This window comes from Pecten maximus, chromosome 11 (genome assembly GCF_902652985.1).
Source record: "Pecten maximus chromosome 11, xPecMax1.1, whole genome shotgun sequence".
NCBI classification, from domain to species: domain Eukaryota; kingdom Metazoa; phylum Mollusca; class Bivalvia; order Pectinida; family Pectinidae; genus Pecten; species Pecten maximus.
This window is the reverse complement of record NC_047025.1, coordinates 7,976,234-8,002,567: the sequence shown is the minus strand read 5'-3', so window position 1 is coordinate 8,002,567 and position 26,334 is coordinate 7,976,234. Positions and strand designations below refer to the sequence as shown.

General features: G+C 37.8%; 2 protein-coding genes across 3 annotated transcripts; both read left to right on the top strand.

Moving 5' to 3' along the window:
- The first annotated feature begins 253 nt into the window (after window positions 1–253).
- LOC117338121 lies at window positions 254–2,169 on the top strand. 2 transcript variants are annotated; one of them, XM_033899329.1, is made up of 6 exons: window positions 254–429; window positions 568–691; window positions 850–1,159; window positions 1,324–1,404; window positions 1,549–1,629; window positions 1,876–2,169. In XM_033899329.1, exons 3-6 carry the CDS (start codon window positions 989–991, stop codon window positions 2,158–2,160), a joined length of 618 nt encoding a protein of 205 aa, XP_033755220.1. In that variant the 5' UTR covers window positions 254–429; window positions 568–691; window positions 850–988; the 3' UTR covers window positions 2,161–2,169. The 2 variants fall into 2 exon arrangements, with proteins under 2 accessions (XP_033755220.1, XP_033755219.1); XM_033899328.1 differs by lacking the exon at window positions 254–429 and having other exon boundaries at window positions 482–691.
- A 1,029-nt stretch (window positions 2,170–3,198) lies between these two features.
- On the top strand, window positions 3,199–26,334 carry LOC117338135 (histidine N-alpha-methyltransferase-like). Its single transcript, XM_033899349.1, has 8 exons — window positions 3,199–3,361; window positions 16,413–16,603; window positions 20,949–21,087; window positions 21,169–21,271; window positions 21,985–22,088; window positions 23,668–23,745; window positions 25,714–25,890; window positions 26,099–26,334. The coding sequence occupies exons 2-8, from the start codon at window positions 16,430–16,432 to the stop codon at window positions 26,284–26,286; spliced, it is 963 nt and encodes a 320-aa protein (XP_033755240.1). The 5' UTR covers window positions 3,199–3,361; window positions 16,413–16,429; the 3' UTR covers window positions 26,287–26,334.

Genomic DNA, 26,334 nt, shown 5'->3' with positions numbered 1-26,334 from the left:
TAGTTATTTAGAAAAGTTACCGATATTTTAACAGAGAAAATATTAAACTGTTCATTCACGAACTGTCGGTATATCCGAAGTTGGAAATATGACATTGTTTTGCAGGATATCTGGAATAAAAGTGTTTTTCCTGCCAAATTAAATTACAAAATCTACTTTGATTATGCCTTACAATTGGAAATATTGCTAAACTTTGTGTATATAAAAAAAATGTATGAATCTAATTTTATGTTGTTTGCATTGTTGTAGCTTCAAAACAGAGATCTACCAGTGAATAGAACTGACAAGGGTAACAAGGCCAAACACTTCTACAGTGTAGCTTCCTCCAGAGACGTGTGGCTGATGATGCACTTTCTTCTTGATGTCCTGTCCATACTTGTAGACATCAGCAAGAAATTCCAGTCCAAATCCGCTACAAATTAATTTATTGTAGGAAAATGAATTAAATTATAAATTACTTCATAGTTTTAATTTTATAGATAACATCCCTGAATTATTGGATTAACGTGAATATTCCCTTCCATTTATACAATTAAATTTAGTATTTGAAAATTATTAAAATTGTAGATTATGGTGATGCTGATGTTGCCACTTTAGTGGACTACTTTCATGATGGGTTGTGTGATGCAGGTGTTGAGACTAACAAATGTGAAACAGAATGGACTAAACTGAAGGACCAAATATCCAAAAGGTAACACTTCTCATTATTATCATTACATTGAAAAAAAAAAAAAAAAACCTAAAGTACAACAAATTTTCTTTGTTTCTTTTTGTTATCTTTACGTTAAGTAAAATTGATTAATATGTCAAAACCATTTTTTGTCATACTGTTTTCCTTTCTTAAATCAGGTTTTCTGAACCAAATTCCACAACATGGGAACAGGTGAATGAAAAGTTAGGACAGCTGTGCCCTAACTTCCTTTCTCTTGTTGATCTCATTCTCACTATACCAGCATCTTCAGCTGATGCAGAGAGAGGTTTCAACAGAATGAAGATGACAAAAAGTGATTGGCGAAGCAAAATGTCAGATTACAACCTGTCTGACCAGTTGATGATCACGCTTGAATCAAGTGACATTAGTACATTTGACCCCATGCCAGCTATTTCCCTGTGGATGAGTGGCGCAACTCGTCGACTGCGACAGGAAAAGGAAACGAGTGTGAGTATTCTCAGATTGAATTGCAAATAATTAGTATCATATAGATATTATCATACATACACTAACTTTGAAAGATCAAAAACATACTGTTATTTAAGAAGTACTTCATATTATTTTAAGTAATAATCTTGTGTTTTTATCAGCAACTTTGTTTACTCTTTCAGTCTGCAGTAACCAGTGCAGTAGCTGAAAATCCCAAGGAGCCTGAGGTAGTTGACATACCAACATCCACATCAACATTTAAGGTGATTAACAAAGCTAAAATAGTAAAATACAAACAAAAAGTATCTTCATACTCTTGACCTAATTCAAGCACTACCTGACCTGATGTCATTTTAAGTATCAAATTTTGTGTTTTTATCAGCAACTTTGTTTATTTTTTCATCCAGTCTGCAGTAACCAGTGCAGTAGCTGAAAATCCCAAGGAGCCTGAGGTAGTTGACATACCAACATCCATATCAGCATTTAAGGTGAATAGCAATTATAAGCTTAAGTACACAAATGTATATATTAATATCTAATCTTTTGCCTTGTCAAATATTTGGTTAAAATATTCTTTGCATTTAATATTATTTCTGTGCACTAAATTCAAAAGGATTGAGTTAAAATAACTGAGATCTTTTAAAACATATTTGTAACATTGAAAAAATAATTATCCATTATACTAAATGAATGTATTACTACTACTTTCCATAAAAGAAATTCAATCCTTAAAGTTGCCAGATGTCCAGCTTACCCATGTGCCAACCACTGCAAGTCGGGCAACAATGACAGACATTATACCAGTGCCACAGATGTCAACAACGGGGACAATGGCAGAGCCAATCAGTAAGGCAGTGCCAGTGGCAGAATATGATGAAGCTTATATGTCTGACGATGATTACAACGATGAAGCGAAAGAACACCTGGAGAAAGATGTGACATTATTAAAAGACCGTCTGCATTCTGCATCAAATGCATGGCAAAATTTTTGCGACTTATGGGATATCCGGGTATATTAGATAAGAAATCAGCAGAATAAAAAATGATTCTAACTTCACTGTAATGTAGTTTCGTTTTTATTTCAGCTCACAGCATTTCTTTTTCTAAATATATGATTTACTTGCCCTCAATATTTTTGCATGATAATTGTATTTACATGCCTCCTTTGAATAGTCATCAAACATAAAAATTATGCGACATTTCAATCTAACAAATGTATGAAACATGCCTTTTACAAAAGATCTATTGCGCAATGTCGTAATTTTATTCCGAGTTAATTATATATCACAGCAACAGACGACATTACAAAAAACAAATAGACATCAACAAAAACATGGATGATATATTGCGCATAACCATCGCCTATTAGCAAATAATAACAATGTTGTGAGTTTTCACCAAAAAAAAAAAGCATTCTTTAAAAAACAACAATTTTAAAAACTCAATTTTCTAGCTCAAAATACTCTAGAATGCACCAGAGAACTTCTGCGTTTTTAAAATTTTCCCGGGGGGGTACCCCCCCTACCCCCCACCCCCCAACTGTCGCTGCGCTCCAGGTCATAGTTATCAGGGCCATTTAAATTACAGAAGGGCCAGTAGATTTTCTCATTGCCAAGCCCTTTGGTCCAGCTGGAATAATTTCTTATTTCTAACCCTGAATACCATTACTAATTTTGACTAAACCTACTAAATTAATTTCAACTCGGTAACAGTGAATATCCTGTATTATTAACAATGAATACAAGTACTTAAAAATAAAGAAGAACAGAACAATAACAAGAGGCCAATGGGGCCTGTATCGCTCACCTGGTTGGATTAGACCAAATGTCAAAATAATGTTCATATTCAATTTGTTTTATTTGTAAATCTCAAACAATGCTATATATGGTTATAGTGTGGGAATCCGAACACACACACACACACACACACACACACACACACACACACACACACACATCGTATGATATTTGGAAACTTCAATCATGATCACCAGCTGTTACGTTAGTCTTTTATTATTATTATTATTATTATCATTAATGGCAATACTGTTTGTTTAGCTACGTTAGATTGATCGGTGAGAGTGTGTATGTGTGTTTTGGTTCTTTTATCGTGTTGTCGGAGTAGATAGTCTCGCTGGAGTAATTAGTAGTACCCAATATTTGTAAAGTAACTTCCGGTTGTGCTTACCGACATGTGGCTGTGTATTAAATTGGACATGAAGTAAGTTTTGAGTTAATTATCGTCATTGTACCGATACTATGTAATATAAACTTGCTCTAACTTATCAAATCTAGACTTGTATATTTCCTGGAGGTATATAAAGTATGTTAAATATTGTTCGCGAGTAGTCTAAAAATAGGTTTCAGGTTTCTACCATGGGTCTGTAATTCGCTGTGGATTATGTTTTTTAGGATATGAAAAGCAGAATTAGCAGACGTTTGTTTGTGTTGGTATTTTATTATATTTCGTACTTTCCATATTGTCCATTTGACACAGATAATTATTAAGTTTGTTATTCTGTGCATCTCACTTTCTTTTTCGTTCAATTCACCGGTTATCATCTTTTCTTCATTTAGTAATATTCTGATATCGTGAATTTTGTCGATAATATTGCACTTAACGAGTTGGATTAGTTGTTTAGTGAACGTGCAGTGATAAAAAAGGTGGGTTAGTGTTTCTATTTCATTGTTGCATAGGTGACATTTTCCATCCGAACGGTTCATTAATTGTAGTTTATATTCTGTATATATAATCCTGTGCAAGCACTTCCATTGAAATTCTTTCATTTTTAGTGATATTGGTAATTGCTTTAGTTGTTTCCAAACTTGATCCCAAGAAATTTCTTGTTGTAAGTAAATTTCCCATTTCTCTTCTGCTTTTGGTTTAGTATATGGTTGCATGATTTTTTGTATTGCATATTCATTTAGTTTTTTAACTGGTTGGAACACATCTTTTTTATACTTACCAAAGCACAAGTTATCATCTAGTATATGTTCTGTATTACGTGACTGTAATAATGTATCTCGCTTTAGTTTTTCGATGAAAGTTCCTATTATTGCCTTTTTCACTTTTGAGTATTCAGCAATCCAGTTTTGTTTGTTAGTTAGTATAGCTAGTAACGAGTTGGAGTCTATAAATTTTGTGTTGACTTTGTTCCATATATCCTTTATTTTGTTAATACCACTCTGTGCGAAGGATTGTATCATAAGAGGCCTATTATTTACCTGTAGATGTATGTTGCCCCATAAATTTTGGTCGAGCACATCAGATGTGGTCTGTACTGGCATCTTTGCTTGCATTTTTGCCCAGGCTAGTATGGCAGTTTTGTAGAACTTTGAAAATGTATTCACGTTTATTTCTTTAATGTCTGAGCATTTGCATATGAAGTATTTAGTATTATATTTATTGTCAAGCTGTTGTTGATAGAATCTACCTATCTGGTTCCAACTTTGTGGTTTGGAATGGATAATTCTATATATTGTTTTGATGTATATACTTTCTATAAAAGTTTCTATATTAATCATTCCCATTCCACCTTTCACAATATCATTACAACATACTCTTCTATCCAGTTGGTTATATTTCCCATCCCAAATATATTCCCATATAATTGTATTTATCTCTTTAGCATATTTTGATGGTATTCCTCTGGATTCAATTTCAAATCTAATTACTGAAAGGATTAACGATTTAATTATCAGTGTTTTCCCAGTTATAGTGAGGTTTCTGGTTTTCCAAACTAGCAAGCTATTTTTTATTTTAACAATTTTTTCGCGCCATATTTTATCATCATCAATTATTCTTCCATGGTAAACTCCTAAAGTTTTGACTGCAGTTTTTGACCATTTGATTTTTTTGAAAGAAGGTATTTTATTTTTCCATGCACCAAGGTATATTGCTTCTGTCTTATCATAGTTAATTTTTGATCCTGATGCTTTTTCATAAATAGAGAGTATTTCGAAGGCTTTTATTATGGACTGTTCTGTTCTATTGAATAATTGAGTGTCATCAGCAAACATGTTAAGTTTAGTCTCAATTTGATTTATACCTGGCAATTTAAGTCCTTTTATATTTTGATTTGCTCTTATAGCACAGGCTAGAGGTTCTGCCTGAATTATATACAGCATCGGGGCTATTGGGCAACCTTGACGCGCAGATCTTGAAATATTGAAATACGATGATGTAAATCCATTTGTTTGTATGCATGTTTTTGAATCTTTTAGAAGCATTTCTATCCAATCGCAGAAAACTTTACCAAAGTTGAATTCTTTCATAGTTTTTAATATCCACCCCCATTCAATTCTATCGAATGCTTTTTGTTGGTCAAGGAAGATAATACTCCCTTCTTGGTTTTCTGATTCACAATAATTAATGATATCTTGAATTTGGCGGTTGGCATCCATAATGTTCTTTCCAGGTACAAATCCTTTCTGGTCAGTATGGATTAATTTATCAAGTTTTGTTTTGAGTCTATTAGCTAATATTTTGGCTATAATTTTGTAGTCTGTATTGAGTAATGTCAGCGGCCTCCAATTTTTTTATATCTTCCCTTTCCCCTTTTTTGAATAATAGTTTGATTGTACCCCTAGTTTGAGAGTCAGTAAGTTTGTTATTGTTTAAAATTGTATTTATAAGTTCTATTACTTCATTGTTAATTAGCCACCAATATTTTTTTAGAAAATTCTGCACTGATTCCATCTTCTCCAGGAGATTTATTGTTTTTTAACATCAATATTGCTTGTATTATTTCTTCAGTGGACACCGGCCTGTCCATATCATTTTTCTCTTCATCTGTTAGTCTATTTTCAATACAATGTGTTAATTGATTGGCACTGTCTTCATCCCACCCCTCAGTGTTAAAAAGTTTAGAGTAAAATTTAGTCTGTTCATTTAGTATATTCTTTATTCCTGTTTTATAATTACCATCCTCCCCTTTTATCTTAAACCACTGTTTATTTTCTGCATTTGACTTTTCAAGACTGTAGAAGTATTTTGTAGATTTTTCATCTTCTTCAAAGATTTGTGTTCTAGATCTGACCCTAGTTGCACTTGTTCGATTATCATACACCTGTTTAATTCTATTTTTTAGGGAATTTATTTTATCGTTGGTTATGGTACTATTGTCATTCTGTTCAGCGAGCTTTTCAAGTTCCTTTTCCATCAATTTGAGTTTATTATCTGTTATTTTAAATTTCCTTCCTATTTCCATTGCTAAACTTTTTATTTTTATTTTGGTTAATTCCCACCAGTCACAGATGCTATATTGGTCTTTTTCCATAATCCATTGTGCCCAGCATGCTTGAAGTGTGTTTTTGAATATGTCATCCTCAATAACTTTATTGTTCATTTTCCGTGTACCAGGTCCCCTTTCTATTTCTTTTAATCTCAATCTTAATGTTAAACTATTGTGGTCGCTGTATGGGCAATTTCTTATTTTGATTTCGTTTACCGAAGAGTTCATACTTATTGGTGTAAATACATAATCTATCCTCGATTTAGATCGTCCACGTTCAAACGAGTATTGTTTTGAGTCAAAGTTACGTTTTCGCCATATATCTTCAATTTCATATTTTGTCAAAAACGAGCAAAGTTCTGTATATCCAGTATCATATTTCTTTTGTATCGGGATTCGATCTTTAATACCATCCATTACACAATTGAAATCGCCCATAATGATGTTTCTAGTGTCATGATCATTAACCATATACGTGTTAAGTGATTTAAAGAATAATTTTCTTTCAGTTCCTTTGTTAGGAGAATAAATATTTACCAGGTTATATTTTGTGTTGTCAGATTTTATTATGCATGTTAGTAACCTACCTGTGTTGTCATATTTGTTTACTGAGATATCAATTGGTAGATTATTTTTCCATAGTATAGCTACCCCCCTTGAATCACTGGAGCCATTATTCCAAGTACTGCCACCCTTAGCTATATCTTTCCATTGGTTTTGCCATTTTTTTGTGTCATCTTTCGTGCAGTGTGTTTCTTGTAGACATATTATGTGGTATTTTTGACTGTTTAGCCAATGTAGGAATTTGTCTCTTTTTCTATTGTCTCTCAGACCATTAGCATTTAAACAAGCAATATATAATGTATCGTTTTTGTTCATTGGAAGTTAATAAAATAGTATAATAGGGTTTTACTGAACTTATGAATAGTGTTATTTACTTTAGACAATACATATATACATAGACTAAGAAAAAAATAAACCATAGGAACGATATGTATAATAACTTAATGCAATATTGCGACAATAATTAACAGTCAGTAGAGATAAATACTTATGTACAATGTAGCATCATAGGCAGATACTAATTCTGGTTTTTTGGACGACTACTTGCTTGTCTGTCTTCCGGGGGTGTTTCGCTACTGAGGACTCGTTTTCGGGAAGTCATTGGAGTCGACCATGCATTTACCGTTGTGTGTGGAGCCATGATGAAGTCCTCCATGATTGACCACAGCTTGAGAGCTCCATCGACACTGATATGCATTCCGGATGCATCTGACGAGTCGTACTGGCCACATATCGGTACCCCTTTACGGATGAACGCGTTGGCAGTATCGATATACGACAGTGTTCGCGACTTGTCTAGGACACATAGTTTGGCCATGAAAGAATTTACGGTCACAGCAGTTGCGTTGATCGCTTGGATACTGGGGCTCTTACCCTTTCTTGGTATTACACTACAAAGACCGATTTGTTTTCCCGGAAATGCGTCTTTCACCTTGTCAAGCGCGTGCATGATATTGATCGTGACAGAATCACCGTCGGTTCTATGTTTGGTGATGTCGTTTGTACCTAGGCTTATGATAATTTTGTCCACATCATTTTCGCCGAGTGACAATTTTGCTTTTGTTATGTTCGCTTCTATGTTGTTAAATGTTGCACCGGAGATAGAAGCATTCACTACCTTACTGTCGTTAGGAATGTCTAGTCGTCTGCAGTTCGATGCTCCGATTATCACACTGTTTATGTTTTGTACAGCTGGGGTGGGCGTGTCACCTTCATCATCATGGTCCCTGGGCACAGTAGTACTGTCTGTGGTTGCAGATGCTGTAGATTGCAGTCCCACTTCATTGTCGCGGTCGTCGCAGCTATTCTTACGTTGACCTTCTCTTATCTCGTGTACATATTCACCGTATGTGTCTCTGGCATTTTCCAAACAATCTCGCTGGAGATGGCCAGGTTTCCTGCATCGGTAGCACACCTTTACTTTTTCAGGACAGTCTTTGCTGTAATGACCGGGAAGTCCACACTGGAAGCATTTTATTACGGTGTACTCCCTCTGTGGACATCTGTACGAAGGGTGGTCAGTCTGATTGCACCTGAAGCAGGGGGTCCTGTTGTTGTCGGCGAAAACACGTACAGAGAATCTCCCAAACATTGTTGTGAGAGGGAGAAGGGGTTCACATTTCACAATCTGGACATATCTCGTACCATTTTCAATGTCTGTGTCTCGTATTTTCCCGCGTCTCACTGAGCCGTTCACTACTTCACCAAATTTTGACATGAACGAACTGATAACAGAGTCAGTCAGTCAGACCCTGGCTGTTAATATGACGTTAAACAAAAACAAACCAAACCTCTATTTATCCTATTGGGCCCCGCCCCTTTGGCCCCTTTGGGGTCAGAATCACTATTTATGCAAAATCTGTTCCCCTTCCCCAAAGATGTTTATGACCAAATTGGGTTCAAATTCATTCATTACTTCATAACTAGTAGCGATTTAAAGGAATAACCTCTATTTACCCTATTGGGCCCCGCCCCTTTAGCCCCTTTGGGGTCAGAGCCACCATTTATGCAAAATCTCTTTCCCTTCCCCCAAGGATGTTTCTGACCCAATTGGGTTCAAATCTATTCGTAAGTTTATGACTAGTAGCGATTTAAAGGAATTAACTCTATTTCCCCTATTGGGCCCCGCCCGTTTGGCCCCTTTCGGGTCAGAGCCACCATTTATTCAAAATCTGTTCCCCTTCCCACAAGGATGTTTCCCCCCAAATTGGGTTCAAATCTATTCTTAACTTCATGACTATTAGCGATTTAAACAAATTAACTCTATTTCCCCTATCGGCCCCGCCTTTTGGTCCCTTTGGGGTCATAGCCACCATTTATGCAAAATCTCTTCCCCTTCCCTCAAGGATGTTTCTGACCAAATTGGGTTTAAATCAATTCATAACTTTATGACTAGTAGCGATTTAAAGGAATTACCTCTATTTCCCCTTATGGACCACGCCCCTTTGGCCCCTCGGGGGTCAGTCACCATTTATGCAAAATCTGTTCCCCTTCCCCCAAGGATGTTTCTAACTTAATTTGGTTCAAATCCATTCTTAACTTAATGACTAGTAGCAATTTAAAGGAATTACCTCTATTTCCCCTATTGGGCCCCACCCCTTTGGGGTCAGAGCCACCATTTATGCAAAATCTGTTCCCCTTCCCCCGAAGATGTTTCTGACCCAATTGGGTTCAAATCCATTCATAACTTTATGACTAGTAGCGATTTAAATAAATTTACTCTTATTTCTCCTATTGGGCCCGGCCCCTTTGGGGTCAGAGCCACCATTGATGCAAAATCTGTTCCCCTTCCCCCAAGGATGTTTCTGACCAAATTGGGTTCAAATCAATTCATAACTGTATGACAAGTAGCGATTTAAAGGAATTACCTCTATTTCCCCTATTGGGCCCCACCCCTTTGGCCCCTTTAGGGTCAGAGCCATCATTTATGCAAAATATGTTCCTCTTCCCCCAAGGATGTGTCTGACCAAATTGGGTTCAAATCCATTCATAACTTGATGACTAGTAGCGATTTAAAGGAATTAACTCTTATTTCTCCTATTGGGCCCGGCCCCTTTGGGGTCAGAGCCGCCATTTATGCAAAATATTTTCCCTTCCCCCGAGGATGTTTCTGATCAAAGGGCCTGTTTCCAGTAATGTTAATTCTCCATAGGAGCCTGCCCCCGTATAATTTCTTATCTAGCTCAATTACAGTTTTTTTTCTTTTCCGAAGAATAATTTTACACCTTTCCGACACCCAGATTTCATAATGTCAGGGGAAAATGTATTTTTATAAAGTTGTCATTTTGAGCATCAAAGACATAAGGTCGTAAATAAAAGAAGGTTATCTCGAAATTGTAATTCGCAACATAGTATAAATTTCTTTTGATAAATATTTCCAAAACATCGTGTTTATTCATAAAACATAAAACAAAAATTTTCTCGGATGAAAATGCACTTGCAGAGACACAATTATGAAGAAAAATGCCTTAAAAATTGCAATTTTCTCCCGTTATATAGTTTTGGATGCAAATTTCAATCACAAAATCGGATAGAGCTTTACTTGTTTCATATGTGTACCAAACATCAGCTAATTCCATGTGGTGGAACGTTCTCATATCGCCGCCTGAATGTGGTTGTAAATTGAAAGAAAAGGGGAAATGAGTAACAACCTTGTCTGAAACCCTATTATATAGCTTATTATATACACAAATTTATATTGAATATCAGAGCGGATATTTTCATGACAGTTTTATGATTTCTAACGACTAAATAAACATCGGTGGCTTGCTATTTTGTTACTTTATCGACGCTTCATAAACCAATCGTTATTGTTTCAAGATGGAGGGTAAATGTGTTGGAGAAGGCTGTCAACTATACTTCAAGAAACGTAGTGGCAATAAGAACAGAAGTGCACGCAATGTAAATAGTCCACAATATAAATGGCTCCTAGATACGCTGGTGCAACAAGGATTGATGTCAGCAAAGGAACAAGCACTTATTTGCCAGAAGTGCTACATGAAGTATCTTCGGAACAAAAATCAGCCTGAACCTGAACCCGAGCAGAACCAGGAAATAGAGGAAGAAGACGACTCCCCGTCCAATATCCTGCCGTTGCTGACCCTTCATAATTTTTTGAATGGATCATCTTCACACAAAAAATGCTGTCTCTGTCTTGTTACCTTTGCAATAAATGGAACAAAACGTGCAAGACATCACCTGATCTATTCACACAAACTGTGGTGTCACACCTCATCCCGCGTCTGCTCCATTCACCTTATTGGTAACGACTTAGATCCGTCTACAGAGGTTGTCCTTGATGGTAGAGGTTCCTTGGAATCTCAGTTACCATCAAAATCGTCCGAAATCATTAATGACCTCCTAGAGGTGTCGCACGTCCTTTCACAGAACCATTCTGCGTTTGCAATAAGCTTTTCTTCTCTTGATGACTCGGCATGCATGTCCTGGACAGGTTGGTCCAAAGTTTGGTTTGGTTTATTTTGTTTAACGTCCTATTAACAGCTAAGGTCATTTAAGGACGGCCTCCCGTGCGTGCGACATGTATGCGTGTGGTGAGTGCGTATGTGTGTTTTGGGAGGCTGCGGTATGTTGGGTGTTAAGTCTCCTTGTGATAGGCCGGAACGTTTGCCGATTTAAAGTGCTATCTCACTGAAGCATAATGCCGAAGACACCCACTGCCCTGCAGGTAGGGCGTAAGAATTGTACCTGCTGTCCCCATTGCATGATCGTAAGAGGCGACTAAACTTGGGATCTTATCTTTTCTCTTCTTTCTTAACAACTTTCTTCTTCCTAATGTCTCCCTTGACAATGCCTCACTTTTGGCCTTTAGTTGAGTGTTCGCCCCTGTGAGGAAGGCTTTGGGTTCTGTCCCCTAGCCGAGACATACCAGAGTCTTTAAAAATGGTAGTTGCTACTCCTGCTTAGCGCTCAGCATATTTGGAGTGGGACGACTGGTTCGCCCGTTGTCAGTATAATGTGACCGGGTGGGGTGTGCTGCTGGATGTCTTCGGCAGTATGCTCCAGTGAGGTAGCACTATAAATCGGCAAAAGTCCCGGCCTACCACAAGGAGACTTCACACAAACATACCGCAGCCTCCCAAAACACACATACGCACTCATCACACGCATACATGTCGCACGCACGGGAGGCCGTCCTTAAATGACCTTAGCTGTTAATAGGACGTTAAACAAAATACACCAAACCAAACCAAACCAAACCGAAGACACCCAGCAGCACACCACACCCGGTCACAGTATACTGACAACGGGCGAACCAGTCGTCCCACTCCAAATATGCTGAGCGCTAAGCAGGAGTAGAAACTACCATTTTTAAAGACTCTGGTATGTCTCGGCTAGGGGACAGAACCCAAAGCCTTCCTCACAGGGGCGAACGCTCAACTGAAGGCCAAAAGTGAGGCATTGTCAAGGGAGACATTAGGAAGAAGAAAGTTGATAAGAAAGAAGAGAAAGGATAAGATCCCAAATTTAGTTGCCTCTTACGATCATGCAATGGGGGCAGCAGGTACAATTCTTACGCTCTACCTGCAGGGCAGGCGTAAGTGTGAGTGTGGGGAATGGGGGAAGCAGGTACAATCGTTGGTCTTGAAAGTCAACAGCAAGACCAAAGGTTTGCCATGATTCATCATAAAATGCCATCAAGTTACTTCTAAATTGCACCGTAGTAGGAATTCATAGGCTTGTAAAATATCACGTTTTGACTAGATTTGCTGTTTAGATGTCCTTTAATGGCGAAGCCACTGTCGAGTTATAGATGAAATAAATGTGGCAATGGTTAGATATATCTGACGACCGGATTCTCATTTCAGCCGTGACAGAAATGCTGGACGTTTATGTTAACTAGCATTATTCCCTTCTAAACGGCACGTCAACTATGTAAGGGTAAATGGATTCTCCGTCCATCCGTGCAGAAATGTTGGCTGTTAAAATGATTTCATTATTGACACAATCTGAATGTCCCATCAACACTGTAAGGGCAATAGGGCCAAAAAAGGTGTGTAAAATGGACATCAATCAAACGAAATATCCGAAAAGTGTTAAAATGTATTAGTATATTCAGGTATATAGTTTAAAAAGGAAAGAGTGTATGTATTGGAAGCTGACAATCCTTAGTTAGACACACTTGTCCTATTTCGTTTCTTCGGCACTTTTACTCGCCATGTTTTTGGCCATAATGTACTGTGGGTCGTTAAGAATTTAATCATCGACTAACATAGGTTACTGATAATCACAAGAGGCCCAAAGGGCCTTAACGGTCACCTGAGATTTGAAATATTTTGGCCAACTAAATTGATCCTTTTTGGCCCCACCCATCAGTCCTAATGGGGTCAGTCTATGAAGAGTATTTGATTCTAACATATAGTTGATAAGACGATTTTGGAAATTTCAGTCAATTTGACCCTTTTTGGCCCCGCCCACCAGCCCCTGGGGGTCAACCAGGGCCAACGACTCTGGTATGTCTCGGCTAGGGGACAGAACCCAAAACCTTCCTTACAGCGGCGAACGCTCAACTAAAGGCCAAAAGTGAGGCATTGTCAAGGAAGACATTAGGAAGAAGAAAGTTGTTAAGAAAGAAGAGAAAAGATAAGATCCAAGTTTAGTCGCCTCTTACGATCATTGAATGGGGGCAGCAGGTACAATTCTTACGCCCTACCTGCAGGACAGCAACGTCTATGGGTGAATGAACTAGTCAGTGGTACATGCAACACAATGAAAGGAGGACAACTGTTTAATCACATGATAGGCCACACACGGCGAGCCATCTCACCTTTCTTCGGTAAAATCTAATAAGGCTAAGGCGACCGCGTTGATCGTCTGGGACGCTGAAAAACGTCATCGAAAAAAAGTCATTTACTTTATTACCAAATTAAGGAAAATCCGTTAACATTTGTTGTAGTTACTCGCGGAACGAAGCGTTTGGTTTGGTTTATTTTGTTTAACGTCCTATTAACAGCTAAGGTCATTTAAGGACGGCCTCCCGTGCGTGCGATATGCATGTTTGTGGTGAGTGCGTATCATGGAGGGACAAACCCGAGATAATCTACCCCCCTTTTTTTCGGTGAAATCGGGAATACAAAACCGAACAGTGAGGAAAAAAGGAAGATTTAAGATCCCAAGTGTTTCAATGGGCATTTGTCTTATGTCGCAAGCTGATGCGCATAAGTATTTATGAAACGCTGCATACAGTATTGTTACAAAATACAAAAATGAAACATTGTAAAAAATGAAACGCCTATGCATGCTATCGTCACCTCAGTTTACCTTTAACGTCTCCACCAGCCCATACGATGTAATAAAGCATTTTATATATTCAGTTATCCATGCGTATCATGCTCAAAGCATCATCACAATTTAATGGATATATATACACCCGGTAATTCGTCTTTTGATAGTCGCCAGAGAGTGGAAATATAATATGCTTACTGAATATATAATGGTTTCTCACGTAAATTCCCTAAAGGTTTCTCAACGTGAAAACTAAGGTGAGTTTGACGAACAATAAGTCACACAAACAGACGCTTGCAAAGATATACCACACAGCAGGTTAGTAATGAAATTTATTAATTCATAATCATATATTTACATTCTGTGTTGCATTTGCCTATATGTCGTTAGTAAACCAAATTGTATTCATGAGACTGTATACTACAATTTACAGTGATTCGGTCAGTGTAGGAATACAGCTTCAGGTGTTGTAGGTTAAAACAATGGCCCCCAGTTACATTCGGCCTAGAGAGCTTTCGAATGCTAGTATGTATCTACATAAACCACCAAAAAAAAAAAGCAACGCAAGTTATGAGAGTAAAATTTAATAATAAAAAAAATGAAGTCGACCGACTCGACACAAAATTATTATAAGTTCTATATTCCTGATCTATAGGAAGTAATCAAATTGTCACTGTCGTCACACAGGGGCTCGTTGTCGAATTGTCAGAAATGCTAGACACGACAACATTTTAAGTCCAGCATTTATAAAAAAAAAAATCTTGCGAAAAATCGGCAGTATCGACATGGTTTCTGGTTGTGTATGCATACTGAATTATAGTTATGTGGTTATTCACTGATGTCAAAGGCCTAGACTACCTTACTCCAAAATCGAGCCCCTGTGAAGTTGAACATCGTCTGCTAAGTTAACGACACTGATGTGACCGGTTAGACTGGATTCTGTTTCTAATGAAATATCCTTGGAATCGTTTTCATCTACTGTCAAGACGACGTTCATTTAGAATTTAAGAGATGGTATTCCTCTGAAAATAACGTAAATCCAGTCGATAGAAACATAAGTGTTTCCGAGGAATCGAATCTGTCATGTGCAGTATCCCATTCAACGCCGCGTCACTTCTAAATGTTAACCGTATATCATTGAGCCGAAAAACGGCTTTATTTTTAAACAATCAGAAATTATGCAATTGTGAACAATTTGAAGATATCTACAAACGTTTATAAAATATAATATAAAGCCAAATTGTGCAAAAAACAGTTCATGTGATTGCTATTGATAACGACATGAGGGACTATATTATTCCTTCTGGAAATTTCGGCTGTTCCGGTATTTGAACTTGATGACGTCAGTGATAGGAGAAGCGGCAACTTTAAACGCGTCTTAAGCTACAGTAAATAAAATAAAATTATGAATGTAAATATAAGGATTGAACTGTTACCAAATGGTAGTATACAGTCGATATGAATACAATTTGGGTGACAGATAAATATTTCATGTCGCCCTTCCTAACGGGCGATATTCTATTTATCTGTCACCCAAATTGTATTCATATCGACTGTATACTACCATTTGGTAACAGTTCAATGCTTAAGTATTAGTCAGTAGATCAAAACTTGCGAGATATGTAACTTTAGTTGAAAGGCTATCAATAATTGTGAAAAGCTACATGAAAAGGCAAAGGCGAGGAATGTATACTTTCAATATCGAGGATTTTCCTCCGATACTTAAGTGACATAGCCGATATTTCATTGCTTTATTGTAACTTCGTATCGAAATCTTTTCCTTTTTCGTGTCTGCTCTATCCCTCTTATTTTCTTCTGTATGCAGCATAGATACACGTCATCATATGCCGGTTGTTACGATGACATTTGATTCTTTATCCGTACAGGAGGCGCGGCCGGGAAAAATATGCAGTGCATGTCGTAAGATGAGAATATAATCGGTGCCCCCTGCAGGGTCGTTGGTGGTTTCTAATTCGTGCTCTGATGGGGGACATTGGAGAGCCCGTTCTCTCCTATTGCATATTTATCGTAGGTAGGGGGAGATTGAAGTTGGTCTGGGGTACATTTAAGATACTGAACTAGATCTTCTGACCTCAATGCAATACGTTAGATATGTATCTTGTCATTTCGTTTCTTACTGCACTGTGCTTGGTAGTTTATAGCCGTTTGCGATGACGTCAAACCACTAACAACGAAACAAAGAAATCATTTTAAAGCGGTTTACCATTTCAGGTTTTGTGTATTAAGAAATGGAAAACACCAAAGATAAATTAGTGAAAGGGCTGACATCAAATCCGAAGTACCTTCCTCACTGGTATAACTACGACAATGTCGGGTCTGAAATTCAGTACAGGACAGTCACGGAACCGTTAGCCTACTATTCTACCAGGAGTGAAATGTCCATTCTGAAACACAGTGTACAGGTATATACCTCATGTAAAAATCTGAACGCATACAGATAATTTAAATATAAATGAATGTGATGCTTATTTATTTTGCACTAGGACCCCATTCAACATTGTGATTATTATGACATAAGCCGTTAATAGGACGTTAAACAAATAAATCCAAACCAAACCAAATGTTCTTACGAGATATTGCAGCGTCCATCGTCTGTTAACATTTTCTTTAAATACCTACTAGTCCTGAATGGATTTTGATGAAAGTTGATGTGGAGCACTATTGAGTAAAGGGAATTCAACTTTGTAACATGAGGCCCACAGGGCCCGTATCGCTCACTGGTTGATTTGATCAAACTTCAAAATAATGTTCATGTTCAATTTGTTAACAGCTTTATTTGTTGATGTCTAACAATGCTATATATGGTTATGGGGTGGGGATCTCAACGGTTTCAAAGATATAACAAAGAATCCAAGTCCCTAGGGGTGGAGAAAGACCCTAGGGCCTATTTTTACGACATGATTATGTTTATCTCTTCATGCCCAGCAATGCTATATATTGTTTGAGGGTAGGGATCTCAATTATTTCAAAGAGATAACAAAATAACTAAGTCCCTAGAGATGGGGAAAGACCCCAGGGCCCCTTTGTAACAATGTGGTTGTGTTTATCACTTGATGGCCAACAATGCTATATATGGTTATGGGGTGGGGATATCAATGGTTTCAAAGATATGACAAAGGACCTAAGTCTTTAGGGGTGGGGTAAGACCCCAGGGCTTATTTTTATTACAGGATATTGTTTATCTCTTGATGCCTAGCAATGCTATAAATAGTTATGGGGTGGGGATCTCAATGGTTTTAAACATATAACAAACAAAAAACGGAGTCACAAGGGATGGGGAAAGTTGGTTTGGTTTGGTTTATTTTGTTTAACGTTCTATTAACAGCTAATGTAATTTAAGGAAGGCCTACCGTGCGTGCGACATGCATGCGTGTGGCGAGTGCGTATGTGTGTTTTGGAAGGCTGCGGTATGTTCGTGTTAAGTCTCCTTGTGATAGGCCGGAACTTTTGCCGATTTATAGTGCTACCTCACTGAAGCATACTGCCGAAGACACCCAGCAGGACACTCCACCCGGTCACATTATACTGACAACGGGCGAACCACTCCCAATATGCTGAGCACTAAGCAGGAGTGGCAACTACCACTTTTAAAGACTCTGGTATGTCTCGACAAGGGGACAGAACCCAAAGCCTTCCTCACAGGGGCGAACGCTCAACTAAAGGCCAAAAGTGAGGCATTGTCAAGGGAGACATTACAAAGAAGAAAGTTGTTCAGAAAGAATAGAAAAGATAAGATCCCAAATTTGGGGAAAGACCCCAGGGCTTATTTTTCCATCAATATTTTGTTGATCTCTTGATGCTATACATGGTTATGGAGTGGAGATCTCAATGGTTTCAAAGATATAACAAAGTGCCTAAGTCTTTAGGGGTGGGGAAAGACCCCAGGGCTTATTTGTCCATTATTTTGTTTATTTCTTGATGCACAACAATGCTATATATGGTTATAGGATAAGGATCTGAACGGTTTCTAAAATACAAGAGGTCGTTTTTAGCAATACAGCCAAATTACTCCCTTTCGCCCAACCCCTCAGGCCCCTTGGAGGGTCAGCCCCATCATTTGTATAAATTTAAATCCCAGCCACCTAGGGATGTTTCCACTGAAATATCAATGTCATACATTGCTTAGTTCCATCGAAAAAGTCGTTTTAAATATCAATATTGCCAAAAGGACCTCAGGCCCTAGGATAAGGATCTGAACGGTTTCTAAAATACAAGAGGTCGTTTTTAGCAATACAGCCAAATTACTCCCTTTCGCCCAACCCCTCAGGCCCCTTGGAGGGTCAGCCCCATCATTTGTATAAATTTAAATCCCAGCCACCTAGGGATGTTTCCACTGAAATATCAATGTCATACATTGCTTAGTTCCATCGAAAAAGTCGTTTTAAATATCAATATTGCCAAAAGGACCTCAGGCCCCGGGGAGTCAGCCCCATCATTTGTACAATTTTAAATCTGCACTCCATAGTGATGCTACAAAGCAAATATAAGCAATATGCAATACTCCGTTCCAGAGGAGAAATCGCTTATATAAATCTAGCCATATTGAACACTTTTGGCCCCGCCCCTCAGGCCCCCGGGGGTCAGCTCAACTATTTGTACAATTTTGAATCCCCTTTTCATAGTGATGCCACCAGGCAAAAATGACAAATTGATCAACTGCTTGGTTTCAGAAGTCGTTTATATCAATAGACAAATTAACCCCTTTTAGCCCCGTCCCTCTGGCCCCAGGGGGTTAGGTCCCCACCATTTGCACAATTTTGAATACTATCCCCATACTGATGCTTTCATGGAAATATGAGTGATATCCATTGCTCAGTTTCAAAGAAGAAGTCATTTATATCGGTACAGCTATATTGACCCGTTTGGTCCCGCCCCTCTGGCCCCTAGGGGGTTAGCTCCCAACCATTTGTACAATTTTGAATACTTTTGTCATAGTGATGATATCATAGAAATTATTAGAAGTTATATATATTGCTAGGTTTCAGAGAAGTCGTTTATAACAATATAGCTAAATTAACCCCATTTGGCCCCGCCCCTCAGGCCCCTGGGGTTGCCATTTCTACAATTTTTCAATCTGCACTCCATAGTGATCCTTCAAAGCATCTATATAAGCAATATTCATTGCTCCGTTCCAGAGGAGAGGTCGCTTATATAAATCTAGCCATATTGATCCTTTTTGGCCCCGCCCCAGAGGGTCAGCCCCATAGGGAAAATTGAGGTAAATATTTTAAATCCGTACTGGTCCTGAACGATTGGATGTATACTAATGAAATTTGATCTTGGACATCAGTGGGCAAAGGTTATCTAACGTTGTATATGAGGAGTTTGGCTTCCTTTAGACCGGATGGGACCCAATAGGGGAAATAGAGGTAAAACGTTTACATCACTTCTAGTCATCATTGGATTTTAATGAAATTTAGTTTGAAACATTGGCAAAAGATAACTAATGGTGTATAAATACAGGATGCTGCTCCCCAGAGGGCTGAAGGGCGTGGCCTAATAGGGGAAATTAAGGTAAATCATTTAAATCAATACAAGTCTTGAACAACTCGGGATTTTAATGAGATTTCGTCTGGAGCATCGTTCACCAGGGGCCAGATTGGCGGGGCCCAATAGGATAATTGAGTTAAATCCTATGAATCCCTACTTCTCCTGAACATCTCAAACGATCTTAATGGAATTTAGTCCGGAGCATTTTGGGGGAAAAAACATGTAATGATGTATCAAACTAAGGATGTAGCTACCGAGCGACCAGACGGACGCTGCCGAATAGGATTAGTCCTTACTAGTTCTGAACGCCTGACCTTAGCTGTTAATAGGACGTTAAACAAAATAAATGAAACCAAAGCCTGAATGTATTTGATAACATTTGGTTTGGTTTGGTTTGGATTATTTTGTTTAACGTCCTATTAACAGCTTAGGTCAATTAAGGACGGCCTCCCGTGCGTGCGACATACATGCGTGAGGTGAGTGCGTATGTGTGTTTTGGGAGGCTGCGATGTGTTCGTGTTAAGTCTCCTTGTAATAGGCCGGAACTTTAGTGGAACTGAAAGGAGCAAAGGAAATTTAATATTGAATAAATGGAGAAAGTGACTCCCCAGAGGCATGAGGGACGACCCGATAGGGGAAATTAAACTAAATATTTTAAATCACTTCTAGTCTTGAATAACTGAATGGGATTAAATAAAAATATATATATGTATAAACGGAGAATGTAGCTCCTTGTTTGCTGGAGGTCAGAGCCCAATAGGGACAAATGAGGTAAATACTTCAGATCCCTACTAGTCCTAAGAGCTGGAGGGCGATGCCCAATCTTAAAACTATAGCTTAAAACTTCTGAAAATCCTTGAAGAATAACAATATTTAGTCAACATTTCGATATTACCATTGCTGGTGAGGCAGTTCAAGGAGTAGGAACGTTTTAGCAATATGACTAATTTGGTTTGGTTTATTTTGTTTAACGTCATATGAACAGCTAAAGTCATTTAAAGATGGCCTTTTAAAGTATTTTGTAATTATTACTGACATATCTTATTCTAGGTGAGCGTTGTATGCCATCTGAGCCTCTTGTTTCTTCTTTATGTTAACATTTTGCGTTTAGTTGAACATCTGACCACAAAAGGAAGGTTATGAATTGTCTCCGTCCGTCCATCTTTACCTCTTAAAGCTTGCGTTAATAACTCAGAACGCTAATAATACACATAGTGTTTTATTATGTTCCTAATTTATTATTTCTTGATATTAAAGGATTTTATCCCACAAGTTCCACACGATCTGACATTGGTTGATCTTGGAAGTGGAAACTGCTTCAAAATAAGGCTTGTCATAGATGAACTGCTGAGAAGGCAAAAAAACCTTACGTTCTACCCAGTAGACATTTCTGAAAGTAAGTCGAATACAAAAAATTATTTCGATTAAATCGTTGAAAGTACTCGAGCCCATATTATTGTTTTGCTTATCTTTTCAGGCTTTCTAATGAAATCAGCCAAGGCTTTGTCAGAGGAATACGATTGTTCTCTTGTAGTGAGACCTGTAGCTGCGGACTACGTAACAGGAATAGAGCAACTGAAGTGAGTTTTGATGATTCCGAGCGATTACTTTACGATATGTGTCAATATCTTCATTAAATAAAGACTTTGCGCCGCGTAATCGGCTTTTCCACTTCCAATATAGAAAATTTGTTGAATTGTCTCCTTCCTAAAGAGACAGTCGCCGGTACGAGGGCACTTGCCCGCATTAATATGGGTCACACATGTATAACGTATTCTTACTAATTGAGGCGTGATGCCAACCTCAGTATAACGCATGTAATGAACTGTTTACCGTTGACTATACCGTATTGAGTTTTATTGATCCTAAACCTAAAACAGAGAATTTCAATAGCAGAATAACATATTGAAATCTTCTATTCAAATATGTAAACATGGATATCATGAACTATCTGAAGGCCATCGGGCTTTACCACAATGTATGGCGAACAGTAGACACATTCCTCTTTTTAAAGTATTTACGTGTGTGTACCAACATATTCTTTACATATATAGTTTGTTTCATGTTGTGTCGTTTAAAACATGTTTTACTCACCTTTTATTGACCCTAGTAACTGTCGTTTAAAACCTGTTTTACTCCCCTTTCATTGACTCCAGTAACCTATTAAGCGCTGATGGACCGTGAAGAATATAATAATAAATAGAAATTGTCATTTGAGACGAACGGGTGGACAAAAGGGTAACACTTTATGTCTACAATAAAATTCTTACTAGTAACTTTCGATTGATTTCAGACGCGTGGATGGTTTTAAGTTGATAACTTGGTTCTGCGGTATCCTCAACTTACCGTATAATGAACAGGTGGATATCCTCAGAATGATTTCCACGGTGATGACAGGTACGTCGTTACATATAACAGTGTTCGTACATAAATTTGATTAGTAAATGTATGGCCTTTTAGGGCAGAAATTACAAAATTTAAGGGCCTGGCAAATTCTGTTTCTTGCCCAATAATTTGAGTTATTACCAATTTGAAGCAGTGAAGCAGCTAGAAATTACAATTTAAATTCAATACTAAACGACTTTTAAACACATTTATTTATTGAATAAATGTAGCATTAGACTCTTTTTAACATTGCCTTTTTTCCTTAATGAAGTGGATTTAGCTATGTGTGTCAAATTTCAGCAACGATAGCATACCAATCAGCTGACTTTAAGTTTGTAACTAATTATTGAGTATTTGCAGCATCGTCTGTGGTTGTCGCTTTGTTTAATGCAATTTAAACGCTCCTTCGTCTTTTTTTTCCTTTTTGTATACCTCTGTTGCAATTTGCGAAATGTGTGTCTCCTGTTTTTTCAGCCATGAGTTAAGTGTTTTTCCCAGGTTGGGGAGTATATACAACGTCCCATGCCCCCGATATTTGTATGGATACATTCTAATGCCAAACCCATTGAAAGGAGAACGGAATTTTCCGGAATTTCTTACGCTTTCATTTAAAAATTGCCAAATCAAAAAAATCAGAGTATCATATAAAACATTTGAAAAACTACTTTTTAAGTAATTGCCTTTTTTGGGCCTGTTTTCAGTAATGGGGGAAAAAATTTAGGGCCACACCCTCAAAATAAGAGCCTTTTAAGGACTCAACAGATCCTGCATCATAATTACGTCCCCAGCAGTACGACTACATCTATTGAAAGGACGTTAAACAATACAAAACCAAACCAAACCAAAAGTAGAACAATGATAATTATACTTGCCTGCATGTTTTTATTCGTAAGTGTACAAGATATTCCAGAGGAATCTTAGCGCCAATTATTTAATTATTTTGATTGGTTGAATATTAGACTGATTTGTTCTCTACTTTATCCTTATTTGCCCTCCTCCTCTTACTAAGGAGAATCTATACAAAACATTTTTAAGGCACAACTAGGTATTGTTTTCCGATCAGTCTAAAAGTTAAATATGCATAACTACGTACCAAGGAAAACCTAAATAGGATATTTGAGAAAGACAAATGATAACAGTTACGAGAAATAGCAATTACAATGTTCAATTGTCAAATTTAAAATGGGCGACCCTTTGTGGGACAGACCCAATGTTTATGCTAAGTGGTTTTTTTTTAATCTGATCACAATCGCTTTACGGTTCATGGCCAGTAGGGATTTATAGGAATATCGACTCTTGCTTAGGTTGAACATTTTAGGAGTACTGGTTCGCCCGGTTTTTTTGCTATTATAATATATAAGCGTACTATAATATACATGAACATATGATTTAAAGGTCACAATATCTTTTTATAACTTTACTTGTAACATACAAACAAAATGGAAGTAACTGTTCCCGATTAACACTCAGTACTTTTGATATGGTGCGACTGACATACAAATACCAAAGCCTCCCAAAACAAACACGTTAAACTAGACAGACACAACGAAGTCTTACCAAACCATATAAAAATGTTTTCATTGTTTTACAGACAAGTGTGTGTTCGTGTTCAGTGCAGACGTGACACAAGACAAAGAGGCCATCATACAGGCCTATCATGACAAAGAAGGTAATCTACTCAAACTTAAACGTCTTCTTGCTAATACGAAATACGATGGAAGTTGTTTAGAAAGAGGAGAAAAGATAAGATTTCAAATTTAGTCCCCTCCTACGATCATGCAATGGGGGCAGCAGGTACAATTCTTACGCCCTACCTACAGGGCAGGATTACAAAGACACCTAAACTCACCTCTGTGTAGTTCGCTATTTTATTTTTCTTCTAATCAGGAAACAATTGCCGGTAAAGTATTCAGGATTTGTGAGTTACCTCCCTTTAACTAAAAATGATAAACATCATTCATCTCTTCTCCATGCCCAGTCCGAATCCAATAACACAACAATGTATATAAATAGACGTACACTTTACATTGGTAAGGACCACTTCATATTGCGATTAATGAGATTTTCAAGGAACTGTATCATGCTACATAGCCTGTTCATTTGCAAGCCCTAGAATTGGGCTAATGCCCGCTGTATCCAATATAGGTTTATCGAAGAAAGCGAATAAAGGTGGGGCCCCTGAAGAATCGAGATTCTCTTCTGTGTTGAAATGTAGCTACATGATGCTTAGTTCGATGGTGTCGTTGTACTTCTATCCAGTACACTGTACAGTACTTACAACATATATTTATCTGAATCGTCCGTCTCGCCCGCTCAGCTCTCGCCACACTTAATGCGCATGCACTACTTCATGCAATATAATAAAAGCCTCGCTAACTAGAGGCAAATACTTACCCCGATAAAGTTGCCCCCCCCCCCCCCCGTACTTTCACAACAGTGTCTTCTATGGAAGGGACACTGAAGAAACCAATATATATCTTCTGCCCCAAATACTTGGTGTTTTAAATCTGCTCTTTTTTTCTTACTGAATTGCCTTTCTGTGCTTTGTTTTCTTCTGTAGGTGTCTCCTTGATACCGGCACTCAATTTTCGTACGGAGTAAGAATCATACCTGCTGCCCCCACTGCGTGATCATAAAAGGCGACTGAATAAGAAATCTAATATGTTCCTTTCTTTCTAAACCTCTTCTGAACTATATCTTAACACTGCCTCACTTTTGGCCTAAAATATTGAGCGTTCGGCTCTTTGTGGAAGACTTTTTGTTTCCGTTCCCAAGTCGAGACATACCAAAGTCTTGAAAAATGGAAGTCGCTTCTCCTGCTCAGCGCTCGGCATATAAGGAATGGGTCGACTGGTTCGCCCGTTTGGTATAATGTAACCGGGTGAGGTGTCCTACTTGCTGTCTTCGGCAGTATGCTTGAGTGAGGTAGCACTATAAATTAGCAAAAGTTCCGGACCGCAGCCTCCAAAAACACGCATACAACTTAACGCACGCATATATGTTGCATGCACGGAAGGCCGCCCTCAAATAACCTTAGCTGTTGATAGTATTTTGAACAACGATAAACCACTCTCCTGAAAAAGCTGCCTATTTAGTATAATACTAAGCCCTAGAACCTGATCGCGTTATTTAACAGGGAAATAAACGTGTTATATGTCAGTCAACAGGATAAGGACGGGGTAAATAAACACACGGCTTTTATGCTTAATATTATGCAGGAACGATAAAACTAATAGTGACATATCAAAGATTCTGCATCGCCCGTTTGTAACTAAAGTTTTAATAGCACAGTGGCAACATGAATATGTAGACAATAAATTACTCTCGATTAAAGCAAATAGCGTTGACTGTATTTCTTGCTGGTGACAATCGCCGAGACAAGGTTGCTCTCGCCCGTCTTAGGATAAACACTGTATAATGCATTCCTACTTACTGAAGCATGAAGACCAGCCTCAGTGAATCGTTATTTATTCAGTTTAAATCTAAAAAGATAATATCAGACATTTTGATGAGGTATATGGGAAAGTATGTGCCCTTTAAGTATTGTATAAAGTATAAAACACTTTTGTTCTTGTTTTTAATTGATCATAAACATTGTTCTTTGTTAGTATTGTTGCATTTTTTTTCAAATTATCAGGTCTCGTACAGGCATTCAATCAGCACGCCATTGCAAAGTTGAACGAAGAAGAAGGAAGTCGGATCAATCTAGACATGTTTACATACAATGTAGATTTTATATCTGACAGTAATCCGCAATATATGAGCTACACGAGGGCCTACCTGCAGTCAAAGGAAGACATTTGTTACTCAATACGTAAGTCGAAACTTGGTCGAATTAAAATTATGAGTGTTTATTGTCGTATGTCGAGCCGCATCACCGACCTTCAAGTTGTAAAATGTGACGTAATTCTGAATATTATATGTTGTTTGTCGATCCACATGACATTAATTTAAAGTTTTCATGTCGAAATTCGAACAGCTTTTAATTTCTTATAAATAACAAATTTTGACGTATCCTACAGCTGGACTTGGTATTGACCTGGTAATGGAGAAGGGGGAACACCTTTATTTCCACGAGGGAGATGGATTCAGCTGTAAATATAATATGGAACAGCTACAAAACATTGTGAAGAAAGCCGGACTTTGCCTGGCGGACAGCTGGCTTGACGAAGAGAAACACGTTGTCTTTCTCCAATGTACAACTGTATAAATTGCTTAAATTAAAATACTTATAAAGTTTACAAGCTTTATACATGGA